Genomic DNA, 23,251 nt, shown 5'->3' with positions numbered 1-23,251 from the left:
ACTGAGGAGTGGCTTCCATCTGGCCACTCTACCAATCAGGCCTGATTGGTGGAGTGCTGCATAGATGGTTGTCTTTCTGGAAGGTTCTCCCATCTCCACAGAGGAACTCTGGAGCTCTGTCAGAGTGACCATCGGGTTCTTGGTCACCTCCCTGGCCAAGGCCCTTCTCCCCTGATTGCTCAGTTTGGCCAGGCGGCCAGCTCTAGGAAGAGTCTTGGTGGTTCCAAATGTCTTACATTAAAGAATGATGGAGGCCACTGTTTTCTTGGGGACCTTCAATGCTGCAGAAATTTTTGTTACCCTTCCTCAGATCTGTGCTTCGACACAATCCTGTCTCGGAGCTCTACGGACAATTCCTTCGACCTCATGGTTTGGTTTTTGCTCTGACACGCACTGTCAACTGTGGGACCTTTATATAGACTGATGTGTGCCTTTCTAAATCATGTCCAATCATTTGAATTTACCACAGGTGGACTCCAAGTTGTAGAAATATCTCAAGTATGGTCAATGGAAACAGGACGCACCTGAGCTCAATTTCAAATCTCATAGCAAAGGGTCTGAATAATTTAAGTTTTTTATTTTTAATACATTTGCAAAAATGTCTATTAACCTGTGTTCACTTTGTCATTATGGGGTATTGTGTGTAGATTGATGATTTTTATTTAATCCATTTTAAAATAAGTCTGTAACGTATCAAAATGTGAAGGGTCTGAATTCTTCCTGAATGCACTGTACTACATATGACCATGGTCCATAGGCCCCAGGTCAAAAGTAGTTTACTATGAAGGGATTAGGGTGCCATTTCAGAGGAACTCATTGTCAATGTTCTCCCTTTAGTTTCATAATATCTTAGTATTTATGATCTAGGGTATGACTGATGGTCCAGTGTACTGTACTATGTTATATGCAGGTTTCTGTTTTGAAGGAAAACAACAGAGCTGACCACTAGATGGAGACCAAGTCTTTTCTTGATTTTATTTTTTGCTTGGCCATGTCTCGCTCTCTGATATGCAGTGTGAATTCCTACTTTAAACAGTGTCTAACTGAGGCCCTGTCCTCTCCTCATTTTCCTCTCCTCTAGAATCTGTCCGTCTGTCCTGAGGATGAGTCCATCATCATGTCCTCCTTCGTCAACACCATGACCTCCCTCGGCGTCAAACAAGGTATTCAACCTAACACGGCCTGCCACTCATATTACAGAAATATCATCAACAATAAACAGTTTCTCATTGAGACTGTTGTTGATAACACAGTTCAATCCATCCTGTTGCTGTACAGTAAATATTCCAGGTTAGGAAATGTCTACTTGATCATGCTTAGTTGTTTTTTTATCTAGCCATGTTAGTCCTGAGCACTAAAAGCCATTGTCTGTTGTTTTGGTAATGGCTGAGTGAAGGACAGATGAAGGAGGGAGGGCAGATGGCGAGTAGAGTAGGAGCCCGAGCTGCTCTCCACCTCTCCCCTACTCTGCCCTCCCTCCTTTCTGTGTCATGGTGATCCCATATCTGAGTGAATTGTCTCTGTCGGTGTTACAGTGGAAGACGGGGACGTGTTTGATTTCAGGGGCATGAGGCTGGACTGGTTCAGATTGCAGGTAAGAAGCCATCAGGAAAATGAGACCAGCTTTGCGGCTGGAGCTGGGAGGCAGACGTGGGTTCAAATAGTATTTGAAATCCTTTCACAGTACTTTCTCTGCTCTATTGAGCTTGCTTGGTGCAATGGAACAACTATAATAGTCTCAAAAGTGTCAAAACCAGCCCATCTGGCACTCCAGGCAGGCTAGAGCAAAGGCCTAAAGTATTTTTTAAAGATTTTGAATATTATTTGAACCCAGGTCTGGCTGAGAGGCCACTGTGCTCTGTGTGTGTCGTAATTAGCACTCACAATTAGCCAGTAATGAGAGAGCAGGGTTTAGCATGCTACACTACTCAAGTTACCCTATTCCTGTCTTACTGTTTCCTATCTGTAGGCCAGTGTGGGGGAGGGGAACCAATATATAACTGATATAGGACAGTTTAGTCTTTTAGATCGTAATGAATAAGAGGGAGGACCTGTTCCTAGATCCACACTCCTACTCTAAGACACTTTGTGAATACAGGCCCAGAGCAATGTTCTGTGTACCTGTGTGAGAAGCCCGACTGCACATTCATTCATTTAACAGACTAGTAATAGAGAATATGGCCTGAGATACTGTGAGGAGGACAAATGTCTATACATCATAAAGACATCTGTTTTCTTTTTTTATTCATATGCATGATGTACATGTTATTTGAAGTGATGAAAAATAAATGTCCATGTTCTCAGGGAAAATAACTTATGGATATTGGAAGATAGATTCTGGGCCCCATTCCCTGACCATTTCTTAAAAATGAATTTGGAATGAATGACAATAAATATTCTTCTTTGAAGCAGTGTTTGTTTAAGAATCGTTGCACGTCTTTTATCCTGTCCAAAATAAATCGCAACTCACCCCAGAAAAGAGAGATGGCATATTATTTTCAAGTGTGGTTGAGTTGAGCTCTCTCACTCTCTCGCTTTCTTTCTCTCTCTCAATCACGCTTGACTTCTCAGTACTCTGCTGAGATCAACACAACCATCCCTGCTGCCAGGGACCCACATCACTCTCCCTGACCCGTTGGTCGGCTCGCCGTTTCGCTGCCTTCCGATTCGCCCAGCCCTCAACTCAGATGGATTTTTCAGGGTGCGTCCCAAATGGCACCCTATTCGCATTACTTTTGACCAGGGCCTTACGAGTTAGGTCTTTAGGCCCTGGTCAAAAGTAGTGCACTACATAGGGAATTGGGTGCCATTTGTGACGTACCGTACCACTCAACTCCCTCTGAGATGTTTGATCTTAGCTCAGGGCCTCGGCAAGAAATTCTTCAGCTCGGAAAGGTTTCTCAGTTTAGTCAGCAGGCAAGGGGAAAAGAGAAAAGCTTCCATGCGTGGAATGGGAACTGTTTTCCCAACACAGCTGAACAACTATTTTCTCAAGTCTCATGGTTTTTCTACTGACTGCGCTACACCCTTCACAGCCAGCCTCTTAACACTATGATAGCAAAAACAGAACTGCTCAGATTACAGAAGCAGGATGTTGGTTTATTCACTGTGTTTTTGCGTTCAGTGTTTGCCAGGGTCAAAGCAAATTCAGAAAGTATTTTAAACATTATGTTCAAGAACAGCTGACAAATGTATGAACAGCTATACTGTATACACAGTATATGCCTATATCTACATATTCAGGTGCCACTGTGATCCCTAAAAATAGATGGTTGTAAATAAGAATGTGTCAGCGAATAATCCTAATTTATCAAGATGGTCCTGAAAGCTTCATGTTTGGATCAGAACTTTTACCTGTCTGTTCCACAAGCATCAAGAACACTGCTTCTAAAGGTTCTACCACATGTGCTCTCTTCTCCTCCGAGCTGCATGTCAACCACAACCCACAAGCCATGTGAGCGGTTACAGCACTATGGCAGACACAGACCTTGTCATAAGCCATATGAATGTTCTTTCTAGCTATCAAGTACTTTTCTTTATTTTCTTTAAATCTCTCATAGTTTTATTTTGGAAACTCTTGTTGTTTGTCTGATCCGTTAAGTGAACATGTTGGATGAGAAACACAAGCTGCCATTACCACAGTAACGTCATGTTAGTGATTGTAATCTAAACTGAGTCTTGCATCGTGTCATGATCTAACTCCAACTAGCAGATGTTGGTTGAGCCACAGTTGGACTGGATTGAGGGAAGAGAAACCCTAACCCTCTCTCTTTCTCTCTTTCTCTGTTTTTCTCTTGTCATGTCTCTTTTCTCCACAGTGCTGTTTTCTAATTTGGTTCTGACAATGGCACCATGAACATCATGCAACAGCACTTTAACGTTTCGAAATAGGCCTTTCTTTAAGCTTTCCCCTTGCCTAATTGTTCTATATATTGTCCTTGCTCAGATGTTTGACCCATGGTTGTGTGAGTTTAGCACCTGCTAAATGTCTTTGTGGCTGTGGTACCAGGTTGGCATCGAATGCTCTTTAAGTTGGCAGGCATTTAGAGATGTTGAAACACAGTGGAACATGTTCCAGTCAACACTTTCGCTGCATTTTCTCACACTTGTGTAGCTCACGATCACTTCTTTCCCAAAAGTATGTGCTTTTATTTTTGGACTCTCAGATTGATTCTCTAAGGCCTAGTTGTACCCTGGTAACGCAGATGTTTCACTGCTCTTGTTGTGTTGCCCAAATTACACCCTATTCCCTACATATTGCGCCATAGGGCTCTGGTCAAAAGTAGTGCACTATGTGAGTAGGGTGCCATTTGGGACGCAGTTTCAGAACTGTAGCCATTTTCCTTCTGACGATCTCGACGATCAAAGAAAGCATTGTCTTGAACTCTGCAAAGACACCAGAGAGAATCTGTTTTGCCTACAGTCTTGGTTTGATACCATATGCTTTGGGAGGAAATTGTGTTATTTGGCTATTGTCAGTATCAGTGGTATCAAGTTAACACGGACGTCTTCCCAGAAATCTTTCCTTAGATGTTAATGATATGGTAACTCATCCAACCACACTTTTCCTTCCAGACTCCCACTGACTTCCAAATTCAAATCGAATCAGCTTTTTCTTTAATTCCTAGGAAAGAGGGAGTTTTTGGGAAAGTGGCAGAGGAACGCTACTAATAGGAAAATTATTCTTTAAAAGACTTCAAACTGCATGATTCCAAACATCTGTTGATTTGACAAATTTCAAAAGGCACTCGCACATCTGAGCAATCTTGTTACAGGTGCATGGCAACAGTTGAAACAGGATGAATGAAAAAAGGAAACTGCACACTGTTCTTGATAGTATCACTGATATTTAATAAGCTTACGTATCGGCCTAACGGCCTTCGTCAGAGCTTTTGTGAATTTTCAGAAAACAGCACCTCTATGTAGACCTAGCCCCACCCACATCCGTTCCACGTATGGAAAGGGGTTGGAGGCAAAGGAAAAATAAATAAGTGCTACCAAACATAACAATATGCATTTCACAAATATTACAAAAGTGTATAGACAAGACGTACCGAACACGTCCATAAAATCACAACGAGGACATAGCAAGTTTTCATTAATCATTGGGTACATCATACGAAAAAACAAAGTAATCTTAAATAGGAACATATTTTAAATTCACAACATAACATACATAGGGATTTCATCATTAAGTCCTTTAGGAAATAATGTCTGGAGGGTGAAAATCCAAAAACATTCTCTTTTGCTCAGAGTATTATTAATATCACCTCCCCTGTCTGATATCTTGACTTTCTCTATACCACAAAATCTAAAGGTAGAAATGTCATGCTTTAGGTCATTAAAATGTACTGCGACTGGATAATCCCTGTCGTTTCTCCTGATTGAACTTTTATGTTCACTAATTCTCTGTTTGAGAGAGCGGGAGGTTTTACCGACATAGCAGAGCCCACATGGACATTTAATAATGTAAATAACATGGGTGGTGGTGCATGTGATGATATCGTTAATTTGAAACCGTTTTCCTGTGTGTGGGTGGCAGAAATATTCACACTTCATCATATTGTTGCACTGTGCGCATCCTCTACATTTATAGCTAACATTTGGTAGCGGGCGTAAAAGAGCCTGGCTGATTTTCTTTCGTGGCTGGCAGTTGGCATGAACCAATTTATCGCGCAAATTGCGACCTCTCCTATACACAATGAGTGGTGGATTCTTGAATTCAGCCGGCAAAGCTGGGTCCGATGATAAAATATGCCAATGTTTCTTAACCACACCTCCCACTTTTCGCGAATTCAAAGTATATGTGGTTGTGAACATAACGGAGTGTTCTTTTGCTTTAGCTGGTCTTTTTTGTAACAATTCATCTCGTGTTTTTTCCAATGCCAAATGAAGAGCTTCATCCACACATTGTGGCGAATAGCCTCTTCTTAGAAACCTAGTGCGCATCTCCGCTGCTTTTTCTAGATAATCATCATTGGAATAGCATATACGGCGCAGTCTGAAAAACTGGCTTCTAGGAAGTCCTCTTTTTAATGGCTCAGGGTGGAAGCTGTCCCCCTGTAATAGAGTATTTCTGTCTGTTTCTTTTCGATACAGAGTTGTAAACAGGGTTCCATTTGATTTCTCAATCCACATATCGAGGTAATGAACGCGTTGAGTGTCACTTTCAATAGTAAATTTGAGATTGGGATCCATGTCATTGAGTAGTGCCATAAAATCTGACAGCTCTTGTTCAGTTCCTTCCCATATGCAAGAAATGTCGTCAATATATCGATACCACTTCAGGATTTTATTCAAAAATGGATTTTCGTTTTTGTTAATGACTAAACGTTCTTCAAATAGACCCACATAAAGGTTAGCATAGCTAATGTTGTGTTGTGAATTTAAAATATGTTCCTATTTAAGATTACTTTGTTTTTTCGTATGATGTACCCAATGATTAATGAAAACTTGCTATGTCCTCGTTGTGATTTTATGGATGTGTTCGGTACGTCTTGTCTATACACTTTTGTAATATTTGTGAAATGCATATTGTTATGTTTGATAGCACTTACTTATTTTTCCTTTGCCTCCAACCCCTTTCCATACGTGGAACGGATGTGGGTGGGGCTAGGTCTACATAGAGGTGCTGTTTTCTGAAAATTCACAAAAGCTCTGACGAAGGCCGTTAGGCCGATAAGTAAGCTTGTTAAATATCAGTGATACTATCAAGAACAGTGTGCAGTTTCCTTTTTTCATTCATATATTTGACAAATAAAATAGATATAAATCCGCTTCAGCAGTAGACATTACATACAGTACCAGTCAAAAGTTTAGACACACCTACTCATTAAAGGGGTTTTTCTTTATTTTTACTATTTTCTACATTGTAGAATAATAGTGAAGACATCAAAACTATGAAATAACACATTTGGAATCATTTAGTAACCAAAAAGGTGTTAAACAAATAGAAATGTTTCAAAGTAGCCACCCTTTGCCTTAATGACAGCTTTGCACACTCTTGGCATTCTCTCAATCATCTTCATGAGGTAGTCACCTGGAATGCATTTCAATTAACAGGTGTCTTGTTAATTTGTGTAATTTCTTTCCTTCTTAATGCGTTTGAGCCAATCAGTTGTGTTGTGACAAGGTAGGGGTGGTATACAGAAGATAGCCCTATTTGGTAAAATACCAAGTCCATATTATGGCAAAAACAGCTCATATAAGCAAAGAGAAACAGAATACAGAACATTTCAAGAACTTTGAAAGTTTCTTCAAGTGCAGTCGCAAAAACTATCAAGCGCTATGATCAAACTGTCTCTCATGAGGACCGTCACAGGAAAGGAAGACCCAGAGTTACCTCTGCTGCAGAGGATAAGTTCATTAGAGTTAACTGCACCTCAGATTGCAACCCAAATAAATGCTTCAGAGAGTTCAAGTAACAGACACATTTAAACATCAACTGTTCAGAGGAGACTGCGTGAATCAGGCCTTCATGGTCGAATTGCTGCAAAGAAACCACTACTAAAGGACACCAATAAGAAGAAGAGACTTGCTTGGGCCAAGAAACACAAGCTGGTGGAAATCTGTCCTTTGGTCTGATGAGTCCAAATTTGAGATTTTTGGTTACAACCGTCATGTCCTTGTGAGAAGCAGAGTAGATGAATGGATGATCTCCGCATGTGTGGTTCCCACCGTGAAGCATGGAGGGGGAGGTGTGGGGGTGCTTTGCTGGTGACACTGATTTATTTAGAATTCAAGGCACACTTAACAAGCATGGCTACCACAACATTCTGCAGTGATACGCCATCCCATCTGGTTTGCGCTTAGTGGGACTATCATTTGTTTTTCAACAGGACAATGACCCATAACAAAGCTCCAGGCTGTGTGAAGGCTATTTGACCAAGAAGGAGAGTGATGGAGTGCTGCATCAGATGCCCTGGTCTCCATAATTACCCCACCTCAACCCAATTGAGATGGTTTACCTGACCTCAACCCAATTGAGATGATTTGGGATGAGTTGGACTGCAGAGTGAAGGAAAAGCAGCCAAAAAGTGCTCAGCATGTGTGGGAACTCCTTCAAGGCTGTTGGAAATGCATTCCTCATGAAGATGGATGAGAGAAAGCCAAGAGTGTGCAAAGCTCTCATGAAAAGTGTGGCTACTTTGAAGAATCTCAAATCTAAAATATATTTTGATTTTGTTTAACTCTTTTGGTTACTACATGATTCCATATGTTATTTCATAGTTTTAATGTCTTCACTATTTAGAAAATAGTAAAAATAAGAAAAACCCTTGAATGAGTAGGTACTGTACATGAGTACAAACTTGTGAACTGTTAAGTTGTGTTTTCCTCTGGTCAGACATACCAATAATGCCTTGTTTATCTCTTGGTTAGGCCTATACTAGTGTTTCCAAGGCTTCTCTGGGCATCGCAGACCACCGTGAGCTAGGCAAGATGATGAATACCATTATATTCCACACCAAGATGGTGGATTCCCTGGTGGAGATGCTGGTGGAGACGTCTGACCTCTCCATATTCTGGTAAGTAAACCTTGTCTGCGCCAGAACAGCCCAAAAGAGCATATCTCCTGTTTCCGTAGCGTGAGGCAGCTTGATGTAGAAGTACACCCCCTGGACAAGACGCTAGTTTGCAGCAGGGCCTATTCTGGAAGGGGTCTACATTGACATTTACCTCCATGTTCAGTTACACCGCCGTTTAAAACAGTAAAAGGTATTCGGTTATGTGGACTCCATCTCCTGGTAGGCGTCTACATTTGGGATTCAGATTCCTATTTAGAAAAACTTACATGTCCCATTTTTTTCTTTTACCAGGAAAAGCCCATTGAGACCCAGAGTCTCTTTTTCAATGGAGGCAGCAACAATCAATACATTACGAAATTAAAACATACAGCATTACAATACAATTCACCAGCATGATCCAGCCTAAAATAAGTGTTTACATTCCTGTAACAGTCTCCCATCAAAAATGTGAATGAATTCAGTGGCACTAACATATCTAGATGCAGCATGGATTGTAGATTATTCCATGCCTCTGGTGCACAAGACGAGAAGGCAGTCTTGCCTAATACTGTAAATGTCCTGGGGACTTTAAGTAGCAACCACCTAGCAGACTGGGTATGTAACTGCTGGTGGTGAGGGAGACCAGACTACAGAGGTAAAGAGGGAGTTTATTCAAAAGGGCTTTGTAGACAAACACATACAAATGTATCTTTCTGTGCATATAAAGTGAGGTCCAACCCACCATTTTGGTACAAGTGGCAATGGGTGAGTGACTTGGCATTTGTAATAGAGCACAAGGATGCATGATAAACAGAGTCCAGTTTCTGTAAGACGGAGGAGGCTGCATGCATATACAACAAGTCACGTTAATAAATTAAAGAGAGAAAAGTGGCCTGAACAAGCTTCTTTCTATCCATAAGCAGGAAGCAAGGCTTATTATTAAAATAAAAACCCAATTTCAGTTTCTTCACAAGATTATCCATATGAACTTCAAAGAACAACGTGTCATCCAAATATATACCTAGGTATTTGTAGGTTGGCACTTTTTTTCAATGAATAAGCCACCAGATGTGACAATGCTAACCTTCTTTGGCTAAGTGCGAGCTCATGAATTTAGTTTTTTGCACATTCACGACCAGTTTGAGACCATAAAGGGAGGCCTGCAGTGACTGAAAGCAGTCTGGAGCTCTTCAACAGCCTGAACCAGAGAAGGAGCACATGAATATATGACCATGATCAGCATATAGATACAACTTTGCTGGTTGCATCCCAGTTCCCAAATCATAAATAAAAATTGAGAACAATACAGGAGCAAAAATGGCACCTTGGGGCACACCTCTATTAATCTCAAGAAAGCTAGCCTTGTGATTGTCAGTATTTACACATTGTGTTCTGTCAGAAAGATAGTTCCTAAACCAATTTACTGCTCCTTCACTGAGACCAATGTTACTGAGTCTAGCTAGCAACAATTCATGGTCAACTAAATCAAATGCCTTTGATAAATCAACAAACAGAGCAGCACAATGATGTTTTTTTATCAGGTGCATTTGTCAGTTGCCATAGCTGCAGTTGTGGTGCTGTGCCCTGATCTAAAGCCAGACTGAACCTCGCTCAGTATGTTCTGTTCAATTAAGACGTTTTTTAACTGAGTTCACTAGGGATTCAGACTAGACTTTGGCAAGGATAGGGAGTTTAGAGATAGGACAATAGTTATTAGCAACTGAGGGATCTCCACCCTTTAGCAGTGGGAGGACATAAGCTGATTTCCAAATGCTGGGTATGGAATTGGTCAAGATACTCAAGTTGAAAATGTGAGCCACAGGTTCAGTGATAATACCAGCTGCAATCTTAAAGAGGTAGGGATCCAGGTTGTCTGGACCTGCAGACTTTTTGTGTCTATTGCCTGTAGTGCTTTATAGACCTCGGCATAAGAAACAGGCTCAAAGTTAATGGTTCACATGAGGGCCTATATCATACTTTACTGTAACAGAACTTACATTAGAGACCTGGGCCCCACCATTATCAAAAACCATTATCAAAAACTGAACCAGCAGATATGAAGTGCTTGTTAAAAACCCCAAACAATATTGTCTTTATCTTCTTTAGAATCCATCATTAAATGGTCAGGAAGGCCAGAGGATACATTAGAACCTGACACTGATGTGATTAGCTTCCAAAACTTGGTAGGGTTGTTAAGGTTCTCTGTGACTGTATTTAGATAGAAATCTGATTTGGACTTCCTGATCAATCCTGTAATTTTTTTCTGAAGGAGGCCCAGTCAACAGGAGCATTGAGTAAAATGGTGCTGGAGCAGAAACCGATTGTTTGTTTTTCTGCGTTGTTTGAAACTAATTTTTTTTACTATTTTTGCACATAATGCTGCCTCTACTGTCTCTTATGACTGAAAATAACTTCTAGACATCAGGACTGCGATTACTCACCACGGACTAGCAGAATCCTTTTTCTCCTTTCACGACTCTGACGAGCCCGAGGCGGAGGATATATGGCTCCCTCGGGAACAGGCCCCGGCCCCAGTGACCTGCGTGAAGAGGAGGCGGAGAAAGAGAGGCCGGGCTGCCTTCTGAGGAGTAGGAGGCGATCAAATTTTTAAGATTTTTTATTTTTTTTAACCTTTATTTAACTAGGCAAGTCAGTTAAGAACAAATTCTTATTTTCAATGACGGCCTAGGAACAGTGGGTTAACTGCCTTGTTCAGGGGCAGAACAACAGATTTGTACCTTGTCAGCTCGGGGATTCGAACTTGTAACCTTTCGGTTACTAGCCCAACGCTCTAACCACTGCCACCCCAAATAAACCCCCACTTCCTTCAATTCTGCTCACAAACATGCAATCTTTGGACAATAAAATGGATGAGTTATTGGGAAGATTAAACTACCAACGGGACATTAAAAACTGTTACATCTTATGCTTCACGGACTTGTGGCTGAAAGACGACAATATCAACATACAGCTGGCTGGTTATACGATGTACCGGCAGAATAGAACAGCAGCGTCTGGTAAGACCAGGGGCGGTGGTCTATGTATTTTTGTAAACAACAGTAGGTGCACGATATCTAAGGAAGTCTCGAGCTATTGCTCGCCTGAGGTAGAGTTTCTCACGATAAGCTGCAGACCACATTTCCTACCGAGAGAGTTTTCATCTATATTCTTTGTAGGTGTTTGCATACCACCACAGTCGGAGGCTGGCACTAAGATAGCATTGAATGAGCTATATTCTGCCATAAGCAAACAAGAAAACGCTCACCCAGAGGCGGTGCTCCTAGTAGCCGGGGACTTTAATGCAGAGAAACTTAAATGAGTTTTACCTCATTTCTATCAACATGTTAAATGTGCAACCAGAGGGAAAATAATTCTGGACCACCTATACTCCACACACACAGATGCATACAAAGCTCTCGCTCGCCCTCCATTTGGCAAATCTGACCATAATTCTATCCTCCTGATTCCTGACTACAAGCAAAAATTTAAGCAGGAAGCACCAGTAACTAGATCTATAAAATAAGTGGTCAGATGAAGCAGATGCTAAGCTACAGGACTGTTTTGCTAGCACAGACTGGAATATTTTCCAGGATTCCTCCAATGGCGTTGAGGAGTACACATCTGTCATTGGCTTCATCAATAAGTGCATCAACGACGACGTCCCCACAGTGACCATACGTACATACCCCAACCAGAAACAACGGATTACAGGGAGCATCTGCACTGAGCTAAAGGCTAGAGCTGCCGCTTTCAAGGAGTGGGACTCTAACCCGGAAGCTTATAAGAAATCCCACTATGCCCTCCGATGAACCATCAAACAGGCAAAGGGTCAATACAGGACTAAGATGGAGTTGTACTACACCGGCTCTGATGCTCGTCGGATGTGACAGGGCCTGCAAACTATTACAGAACATAAAGGGAAGCACAGTCGCGAGCTGCCCAGTGACACGAGCCTACCAGACAAGCTAAATTACTTCTATGCTCACTTTAAGGGAAGTAACACTGAAGCATGCATGAGGGCACCAGCTGTACTGGAAGACTGTGATCACACTCTCCGTAGCCAATGTGAGTAAGACCTTTAGACAGGTCAACATTCGCAGGGCCAGACGGATTACCAGGACGTGTACTGCGAGCATGCACAGACCTATTAGCAAGTGTCTTCACTGACATTTTCAACCTCTCCCTGTCGGAGTCTGCAATACCAACATGTTTTAAGTAGACCACCATAGTGCCTCTGCCCAAGAACACTAAGGTAACCTGCCTAAATGAATACCGACCCGTGGCACTCACATCTGTAGCCATGAAGTGCTTTGAAAGGCTGGTCATGGCTCACATCAACACCATCATCCCAGAAACCCTAGACCCACTCCAATTTGCATACCGCCCTAACAGATCCACAGATGATGCAATCTCTATTGCACTCCACACTGCCCTTTCCCACCTGGACAAAAGGAACACCTACGTGAGAATGCTATTCATTGACTACAGCTCAGCATTCAACACCATAGTGCCCTCAAGCTCATCACTAAGCTAAGGACCCTGGGACTAAACATCTCCCTCAGCAACTGGATCCTGGACTTCCTGACGGGCCGCCCCCAGGTGGTAAGGGTAGGTAACAACACGTCTGCCAACACTGATCCTCAATACAGGGTCCCCTCAGGGGTGCGTGCTCAGCCCCCTCCTGTGCTCCCTGTTAACTCATGACTGCGCGGCCAGGCACGACTCCAACACCATCATTAAATTTGCCGATGACCCAACAGTGGTAGGCCTGATCACCATCAACAACGAGACAGCCTGTAGGGAGGTCAGAAACCTGGCAGTGTGGTGCCAGGACAACAACCTCTCCCTCAACGTGATCAAGACAAAGGAAATGATTGTGGACTACAGGAAAAAGAGGACCGAGCACGCCCCCGTTCTCATCGACGGGGCTGCAGTGGAGCAGGTTGAGAGCTTCAAGTTCCTTGGTGTCCACATCACCAACAAACTAACATGGTCCAAGCACAACTTGACAGTCCTGAAGCGGGCATGACAAAACCTATTCCCCCTCAGGAGACTGAAAAGATTTGGCATGGATCCTCAGAACCTCAAAAGGTTCTACAGCTGCGCCATCGAGAGCATCCTGATTGGTTGCATCACTGCCTGGTATGGCAATTGCTCGGCCTCTGACCGCAAGGGACTACAGAGGGTAGTGCGTACGGCCCAGTACATCACTGGGTCCAAGCTTCCTGCCATCCAGAACCTCTATACCAGGCGGTGTCAGAGGAAGGCCCTAAAAATTGTCAGACTCCAGCCACCCTAGTCATAGACTGTTCTCTCTGCTACCACACGGCAAGCGATACCTGAGCACCAGGTCTAGGTCCAAAAGACTTCTAAACAGCTTCTACCCCCAAGCCATAAGACTCCTGAACATCTACATTTACATTTACGTCATTTAGCAGACGCTCTTATCCAGAGCGACTTACAAATTGGTGCATTCACCTTATGATATCTAGTCAAATGGCTACCCAGACTATTCACATTGCCCCCTCCCCTCTCCACCACTGCCACTCTCTCTTGTCATCTATGCATAATTAAAGTGACTAACTCTACCTACATGTACATACTCCCTCAAATAACTGGTGCCCCCGCACATTGACTCTGTACCGGCACCCCCCTGTATATATTATTATTTTTTTATTGCTCCTCTTTAATTACTTGTTACTTTTCTCATTGTTATCCGTATTTTTTGAAACTGCACTGTCGGTTAGGGGCTCGTATGTAAGCATTTTACTGTAAGGTAAAATGCCTGTTGTATTACCTGTTGTATTACCTGTTGTATTCGGCGCATGTGACTAATAAAATTTGATTTGATTTGTATGTCTATCTTGAGCCCAAGAGACATTTCTATTTCAAATGAATTCTGCCAAGTTATCAGAAAACCAGGGATGGTCCCTTCCACTGATTCTACATTTCTTCACAGGGGCATGCTGATTACAAATGGACAAAAATGTCATATAAAAATATTCCCAGGCGGTGTCAACATTGGGAATCAGATCATGTAAACGCTTGTTTATCAAACTGTCTAAAATGTCTTAAAAATAGAACGGGGTTTGGCTTTGGTCATTTTTGTATTTCTAACACAAGCTATTGCACAGTGATCACTGACATCATTACAGAATATCCCAGTCCATGTGTATTTGTGAGGGGTATTCGTTAGAAGAATGTCCAATAGCGTTGGTTTGTTAGGTGCTCTGGGATTTGATCTTGTAGGTGCATTCATTAATTGTGCGAGATTCAGAGTCACACAGTTCTTTAAAAGAGTCCGATACAGATGTAAGCATGCCCCGCTTCATATCTCCTAAAATAATGAATTCAGATTTATTTAGAGCCATTGCTGGGCAATTTAATTGAAAAGTAAAATACTAATAAAAACACATGAAATGTACATATAAAAGTAAAAACAGAAGACGCGACATCAATAGAAATAGATTGGATCAAAGTTGCAGTGTGCAAGTGGGAGGTTTACCTCTGGAGGCTACATTTACATCTACCTCCATATTCAGTTAAAGTCGTTTACAAGGAAAACATAGTAAAAGCTAATAGGCTATATAGCCATCACTCATCCTCTAAAACCCCATGGTAACTGTCTGTTAGAGGTTTTGTTATGTTATTTTTCTTTATGTTCGGTGGAGACAGCACAGGAGAGGAGAGGGTTGGACAGATTTAAATATGATTGTACCAGATGGATGTTTGAAGTTTGCAGCTCATGCTCGTTCTATTCCTCCTCTCTTCTCTCTCTCTCGTCCTCTTTCTCCCTCTCTCTTCCTCTTTCCCTCTCTCTCTTCTCCTCTTTCCCTCTCTCTCTCGCTCCCTCTCCTCCTCTTTCCCTCTCTCTCTCTTCTCCTCTTTCCCTCTCTCCCTCTCTCTCTCGCTCCCTCTCCTCCTCTTTCCCTCTCTCTCTCTGTCCTTCTCCCTTCTGATAGCTTTTACAGTCGTGCATTTGAGAAGATGTTCCAGCAGTGTTTGGAGCTGCCATCCCAGTCTCGTCACTCCATCTCCTTCCCTCTGCTCTGTACCCACTTCATGAGCTGCACCCATGAGCTCTGTCCTGAGGAGGTGAGTGTCCCATTGAGATACGATGTTACCACTGTCACAAAACATCACAGTAAGCATCACTAAGGTCTGGCCGGTCACTCTGCGATAGTCATTTATTAAAGAAATGTATTTTCAACACAACATATTCAATTGATCAGGTCGCCCTTGCAAAATATGTTTTTAAGTTAAATAAATGAATACATAAAATACATGTAATGGCCCCTGACATGTAAAGATGAATGTTTTTGTATGTTTTTTTAGATGTCTTTCCAAGAATTGGAATCTTAAGTAAAATATATTGGTGCAGTAGCAGCCTATTCCATTTGGACTCATCTCTCTCATTAGTTTTGTAGCTCTTAGGGGGGACTGCTAGTCTCAGAGAAACAGGCCATTTCACAGGATGTCTCACACAGGCTGGGAAAGTCTCCTTCAGCTCTGTCTCAGTGCTGCTAGGGCCCACGGCTGCATCCCAAATGGCACGCTATTCCCTATTAGTGCAATACTTTTGGCCACAACTTTTGCCTGGTCAAAGGTAGCGCACTAATAGAGAATAGTGTGCCATTTGGGACCCAGCCTCTGTCTCCTTCCGCAGCAGCAGGATGGAGTCATACAGAGAATCAGGAAAGTAACTGCAAATTTTCTGGGGTTGTGGAATGTTGTGTAACGAAGCGTCCAGCGCTGTGGTCCATGTACCCGGATGTGTACTGAGAAGTAGAGGGCTGAAAAGCATGATTTATTAAATCTGTAGTTGAACCATACACTGGTGCAGCTACTAGCTACTCCCAGGGGGATGTGAAAGCCCTCCGCTCACACAGCCTCCACAACAGATTTCTGTTTCCCTCTCTGCTGAAATACGCCAGGCACATTCATGTTTGTTCCTGCCAAACATGGAGCCCAATATCCATTTAGTTTGGTAAATAAGGCATATTTTCGCTCCTAATTGGTTGACAAACAGTACCAAAAGAAGTGGCACAATGGGCGTTCTCATGTGGCCGAGCAGAGTGGTCAAAGGAGGGCCTTTTGCTTAGGAGCTGTCTGAGTGCACTTAGGGAAATAAAATAGATTTATAGAGCCATAGGCTTGGATTTCACAAAACTCCCTCTCTCAGCGTGTTTTCAAAATGTTCCTCTTCCTATGTCCACTCCTCATAGCTTTGGGCAGCTGCAAACTTTATTTATGTTGGAAAAGCATTAAATGTTTCCAAGAATATTTCCATCTTGCACGGAACTTTTTACAGTGGTTTGTATTAACAGTAAAAGGTCTGTGTCCCAAATGGCACCCTGTTCTATTTTTGACCAGGGCTTATCAGAGATGTGAGTCTGACTCGAGTCACAACTTTGATGACTTGAGACTCTGCTTGATATAAAATAACTTGACATGACTTGGACTTCGAGCCTCAAGACTCGGGACTCGACTTTGACTTGAGAATGATTACTTAAAATGATCTGGGCAGGTTTTGTAACGTCTTGTCACTCATTTTGTGGCACAGAGTCTCCGTGGATTGCTCTACATGCAGCCAGAGACAGTATCGCAATTGCAAAAAAACTGATTGGCTAGTGAAACGCACACTCTTCCCTCTGATTGAACCAGCAAACTGTCAATCAACACAGGTCGGCTGAGCTAGCACAGTGAGAAGGTTTTGGGGGCTTGTGAGTGTGGAACTGAATGGGAAAAATATATATTTCTCATACATATTTTTAATAGGCCACATACATACTGTTTATATTTATACCTTTGCTTATTCGATCTGGTCACCTAACGTTAGCCTACGGCATTGGACCAAATTCTTGTTTCAAAAACTTCTAATCTGTGCTTCAGAACCAAAAAGTTGTGTGTCTTAACGGTTGACCAGTCACCAGCATTGGCGCGCAAAGGCAGACGCACATATTCAGATTAGTGACCAGAAAGAGCTTGTTTGATGTTCTCCAGTTTTGCCTGGCAAAAAGAGAGTAGCATACCTACATTAATATTATCCATATAAAGTACCGTTTAGCAATCTGCTACGGACATATCTTTGCCACAACAAGCTGGTGATTTCATTGATCATTTTCAAATTTCAGATAGGCCTAGTTTGGGTGGTTTATAATTGTATACCTCAGTTTTGGTACTGGCTATATGTCTAAAGATAGCTGTAACATCACACTACCTTCAGTACTTACCTGATGAAGATGTTACATTCTGGAGAATTAATGACAATATTTGTGAGTAAGAAAAAGGCTACAGACAGATCATGCTTTCCATCTGATCCAGCAACCTCTGCTGCACACAGACCTATGATCCTGCAACCTCTGCTGCACACAGACCTATGATCCTGCAACCTCTGCTGCACACAGTTAGACCTATGATCCTGCAACCTCTGCTGCATACAGTTAGACCTATGATCCTGCAACCTCTGCTGCATACAGTTAGACCTATGATCCTGCAACCTCTGCTGCATACAGTTAGACCTATGATCCTGCAACCTCTGCTGCATACAGTTAGAGCTATGATCCTGCAACCTCTGCTGCATACAGTTAGACCTATGATCCTGCTTGCTCTGACCTCCAGAGAAGTGAGTGTCATAATATCCCTAGTTGATATTGACTGCTAACATGAATGACTTTCAGCTCCAAATGTAAAACGCAGTTTATTTCTGTATCTTGTGTTTTGAAAATGCATCACCGTTTCTGGCTGTAATGACAGGCTACATTTGCGGAGTGAACAGATTGCTGATTTTCTGTACAGCTATAGGATCGTTTGCAGCACAAACGTCAAATTGTAGGGAGAGATGATTGACATAAATGAATATCAAATAGTCTCATATGCCTATTTAAATAAAGGTCAAATAAAAAATAAAATAAAATATGCGGCTCTGAAAATCAAGTGATTTGGTGATCAAGAATTTGAACCGTTTACTTTGCAAGCTCACCAGCAATGGGGCATCAAGCAAGAATTACTAACATAGGCCTACTGGTGTTTTGCTATGTCAAAATGTACTTGTGAGTCTTGTTTGGAATTGGTTGTTAATGTATTATTACATAATCAGTGTGTTGTAGACAAAATAAAGGGCTGTCTGGTAGCCTCCATAAATAGACACATTTTTAGTTGAACAAGTCGTTGCCTGTATACATTTTTTTACTTGACTTGACTTTAAAAAACATGTGACTTGACTCAACTTGACTTGCTCTTAGAATGCACGACTTGGACTTGACTCCAGACTCGACTGGATCTACTGGGGACTCGACTTGAGACTTGGACCTTGTGACTCAAATAATAGTGACTTGGTCCCCACCTCTGGGGCTCATACATCTCAAATGGCACCCTATTCCCTACTTTGTTCCCTGGTCAAAAGTAGTGCACTACATAAGGAATAGGATGCCATTTGGGACGCAACCAAGGTCACAGAACTTCAGCGAAAGGTCAGTCTCAGGCATCTAATTCGATTTTTTTGTCTTCTTCTTTTGGCAGCTAAACGTCATTTTACATCCGATTTATTTATTTAAAAAAATCCTCAGCATTTTAACCTTTTTAGGCCATAATCATTTCAACAGAAATTAAAATGCAACAATTGTTAGAAAGAAAGCTATTCCATGTGAACTCTTCTCAGAAAATGTTGAGTGACTAGATAATAATTGAAGTATGTTGTGTAAGGAGCACACACACAGTATTAATATAGAGTCTGACGTCTGCCGGTTAGCAGTGGCCTGAGGGAGAAATGAGACCTGTCACTCACAGCTTTAAATTTCAACCTTTGTTCATGTCTTCCATGCCTGGGGGAACAAATAACTCCCCCACCCTCTATGACTTTCAAAAAGACCAAACTGAATGGTTTAAAGAGCAAACTGCCATGGGATTCATTTAAGATACTCTTTGAAGAGGTAGGGTTTCAGATGTTTTTGGAAGATGGGCAGGGAATCGGGCGGGTTCTAGCTTCAGGGGGAAGATGGTTCCACCATTGGCAGGGTTTTTTCTGCATTAAAAAAAGTATTGGGCGGACTGCCTAAGCGCTTTTTCTGCCGTCCATGTCCAAACAGTAAATGTAGTCTCGTTCAACCCTCCCACTTTTCCCGCTGCATTTCATATACAGGTTCTGTAGCCAAAGTAGACAATTCCCGCTCTTTTATTCAGAGAAAATAGCCCTTAGGTTACCGTTCAAAAGACATGACCCATAATACCGCCACTACTTTTTTTTTCTATCATGCATTGGTGGGCTGCATTTTACATCCATAAATCATATTGCGGGCTGTTTTAAATCCTAGCTACTTGTGGACCGGACTATTAACTATTTGTTTAGCCTACAATTTGTTCAGTCAAGTTACCTTATTAGCTAGCTATAGCTAACAACCTGGGGCGCGTTCAGCAGGACGCAACGTTTAGAATGTTCAGATAGAAATATGCTATGTAGAACAAACCTGCCTCTGACATGTTGAGTAAGGAATAACGTTGGCTCTATTCATGGTATTTCTATCTTCAACATTCGAGAACATTTTTCAACTGAACGTGGCCCTGGTAACATTACCAGTAGTCTATATGCAAACATTTGGTGGCACATAAAAGGGAGAGCAAACAATAGATTGACTAAATTCCTCTTGCCACTACACTATATCTGACTGGGTAAATATCTTTATTTTGAGTTAATGTGGACCCAGAGACTCAGACTCGAGCACTGGGACTCAAGACTTTTAGTTTAGTGACTCAACTATATCATTGGTTGAGACAGTCATTAGCTCCCATTATACTTTTAGGCATCAATGTGGCTGCGGCGTCTGTGAAATGATGATAACAATGTCAATGAGGGGATGAGTGAGGGAGGTGTAACCCATACTACTTCGCCAATACTTTACTGCACCATCTGGTGATTGTGCCTCTCTCTCTCTCTCCTCTGTCTCTCTGTCTGTGCTTGAGTGTGTCTGTTTGTTTTGTATGTAATGTCAATGTAGGCTGAAATAGTCATTTACATGGCCAGATAATTGTTATATATTCTAATACCAGTGCCATGAAAAAGTATTTGCCCGCTTACTGATTTTCTCTATTTTTGATACCGAATGTTATCAGATCTTCAACCAACGGTGAAGCATGGTGGTGGTAGTGTGATGGTTTGGGGATGCTTTGCTGCCTCAGGACCTGGACAACTTGCCTTAATAGAAGGAACCATGAATTCTGCTCTGTATCAGAAGCAGTTCTGAGTTAAAGCAAGAGTGGGCCAACATTTCTCCACAGCGACGTGAGAGACTGATCAACAACTACAGGAAGCATTTGGTATCAGTCAAATGTGGCACAACCAGTTATTGAGTGTAAGAGGGCAATTACTTTTTCACACAGGGGAATTGGGTGTTGCACAACTTTTTTAAATAAATAAAATAACTATATATTTTTTTGTTATTTCTAAACTCTTTATCTAATATTAGGTTTTGGTTGATCTGTTAATGTTCAATATCAAAAATAGAGAAAATCAGAAAGGAGGCAAATACTTTTTCACAGCACTGTATATGTCTGTCATATTTCTGCTGTTGGGAAGAGAATGATGTTATGCAGAACAATACGTTGGTAGTAAAAGGCTATGTACGGTGTGTTTGTGCTGTTGGGAAGAGAATGATGTTATGCAGAACAATACGTTGGTAGTAAAAGGCTGTGTGTTTGTGCACATGGAAGTCAGTGATTTAGTTTACTATAGTTTGAGACAATACAAATGTGATGTGACTAAAATAAAAGGGCATTTAGTTTACTAAAATTCGCTGCTGCTTTTGTCATTTTGACAATAACTAGACTCAGTCACATTTTCGTCATTTGAATAATGATTAAGACTTAATTATATTTTTGTCAAAATGACTAAGACTCGACTAAATCCAAAATGAACACTGGACTGAGCTGACCTGTAGGGGTGGGATGGCCAAGAGACCAGAGGTGGCAGAACAGAGTGCTCAGGTTGGGGTGTAGGGTTTCAGTTCAGCATAGCCTGAAGATAGGGAGGGTCAGTTCCCCTTGCTGCTCCGCAGGCAAGCACCATGGAGCCTCGACTGGAAGCCAGTGGCGTGTGTGGAGGAGCGGGGTGACATTGGAGAACTTGGGAAAGTTGAACACCAAGTGGGCTGCGGCATTCTGGATAAGTTGCAGGGGTTTGGTGGCACAAGCAGGGAGCCCAGCCAACAGAGAGTTGCAGTAGTCTAGACTGGAGATGACCAGAGCCTGGATTAGGATCTTTGCTGCTTCCTGTGTGAGGAAGGGTCGTACTCTATTATAATAATCAACTGAGTATACAAAACATTAGGAACATCTGCTCTTTCCATGACATTGACTGACCAGGTGAATCTAGGTGAAAACTATGATCCCTTATTGATGTCACTTGTTAAATCCACTTCAATAAGTGTAGATGAAGGGGAGGAGACCAGTTAAAGGATTTTTAAGCCTTGAGACAATTGAGTCATGGATTGTGTATGTGTGCCATTTGAGGGTGAATGGGCAAGACAAAATATTTAAGTGCCTTTTTGAATGGGGTATGGTAATTGGGGCCAGGTGCACCGGTTTGTGTCAAGAACTGCAATGCTGCTGGGTTTTTCACGCTCAACATGATTCACCACCCAAAGGACATCCAGCCAACTTGACACAACTGTGGGAAGCTTTGGAGTCAACATGGGCCAGCATGCCTGTGGAATGCTTTCGACACCTAATAGAATCCACGTCCCGACGATTTGAGGCTGTCCTGAAGGAAAAAGTGGGTGCCGCTCAATATTAGGAAGGTGTTCTTAATGTTTTGTACACTCAGTGTAATATATGCCATTTAGCAGAGACTTTTATCCAAAGCGACTTAGTCATGCATGCATTTTCTATGTATGGGTGGTCCCGGGAATCGAACCCACTATCTTGGCATTGCAAGCGCCATGCTCTACCAACTGAGCAACAGGGGACCTCTACGGATGTTGTCGACTAGAGCATGAACCTGCAGGAGCGAGTCACTTCTTTGATGTTTGCAGAGAATGACAGGGTGTTGTCCATGGTCATGCCAAGGTTCTTTGCACTCTGGGAGGGGGACACAGTTGCCCACTGTGATGGAGAGGTCTTAGAGCGGGCAGGTCTTATCTGGGAGGAAGAGCAGCTCCGTCTTGGGCTGACATCCAAGCTGAGATGTATCTCTGCGTGCCTGGCAGACATGTTGCCACCTGGGAGTGTCATCCACATAGCAATGATGGGAGCGATCATGTGAGGATTTGATGGAGCCGGGTGACTTTGTGTGTTGACAAAAGAGGACGGGGCCTAGAACTGAACCACGGGACACCAGTATTGAGAGCATATGATGCAGACTCCTCTCCATGTCACCTGGTCTGAGCAACCTGCCTGGTAGGACGCAATGCAAAAGTGTGCAGAGCCTGAAACGCCCAGCCTTAAGAGGGTGGAGAGGACGACCTGATGGTTGACAGTGTTGAAGGCAGTGGATATATATCTAGGAGGATGAGGAGAGAGGGTTAGCTGTGGCAGAGCGGAGAGCGTCCGTGACACAGAGGAGAGAGGTCTCGGTTGAGTGAGCCGTCTTGAAGCCTGACTGGTTAGGGTCAAGAAGATCGTTCTGAGAGAGATAACGAGAGAGTTGGTCATAGAAAGTGTGGTGGAAATTCAACACCAGGGACACCTGGTCCAGCTTAAATGAATCACTCTTTTATCAGCAAGCTTACAACAGGTTACAACGAACTCTGCACACC

General features: G+C 42.5%; 1 protein-coding gene across 7 annotated transcripts in view; it reads left to right on the top strand.

The window, feature by feature from the left end:
• LOC106582262 (nck-associated protein 1) overlaps positions 1-23,251 on the top strand; it is a 95,024-nt gene that overhangs the window by 41,602 nt on the left and 30,171 nt on the right. For 4 of the 7 annotated variants that reach the window (XM_014165153.2, XM_014165154.2, XM_014165157.2 and 1 more), the window contains 4 exons: positions 1,082-1,162; positions 1,526-1,594; positions 8,380-8,525; positions 15,467-15,599. In XM_014165153.2, coding sequence (XP_014020628.1) covers positions 1,082-1,162; positions 1,526-1,594; positions 8,380-8,525; positions 15,467-15,599 — 429 coding nt within the window. Of the gene's footprint in view, positions 1-1,081; positions 1,164-1,525; positions 1,595-8,379; positions 8,526-15,466; positions 15,600-23,251 lie in introns of all 7 variants that reach the window. The other 3 variants (XM_014165155.2, XM_014165160.2, XM_014165159.2) reach the window with 1 other exon arrangement.

This window comes from Salmo salar, chromosome ssa21 (assembly GCF_905237065.1).
Source record: "Salmo salar chromosome ssa21, Ssal_v3.1, whole genome shotgun sequence".
Taxonomy (NCBI): domain Eukaryota; kingdom Metazoa; phylum Chordata; class Actinopteri; order Salmoniformes; family Salmonidae; genus Salmo; species Salmo salar.
The sequence above is the reverse complement of the archived record's forward strand: the minus strand, read 5'-3'. Positions and strand labels throughout refer to the sequence as shown.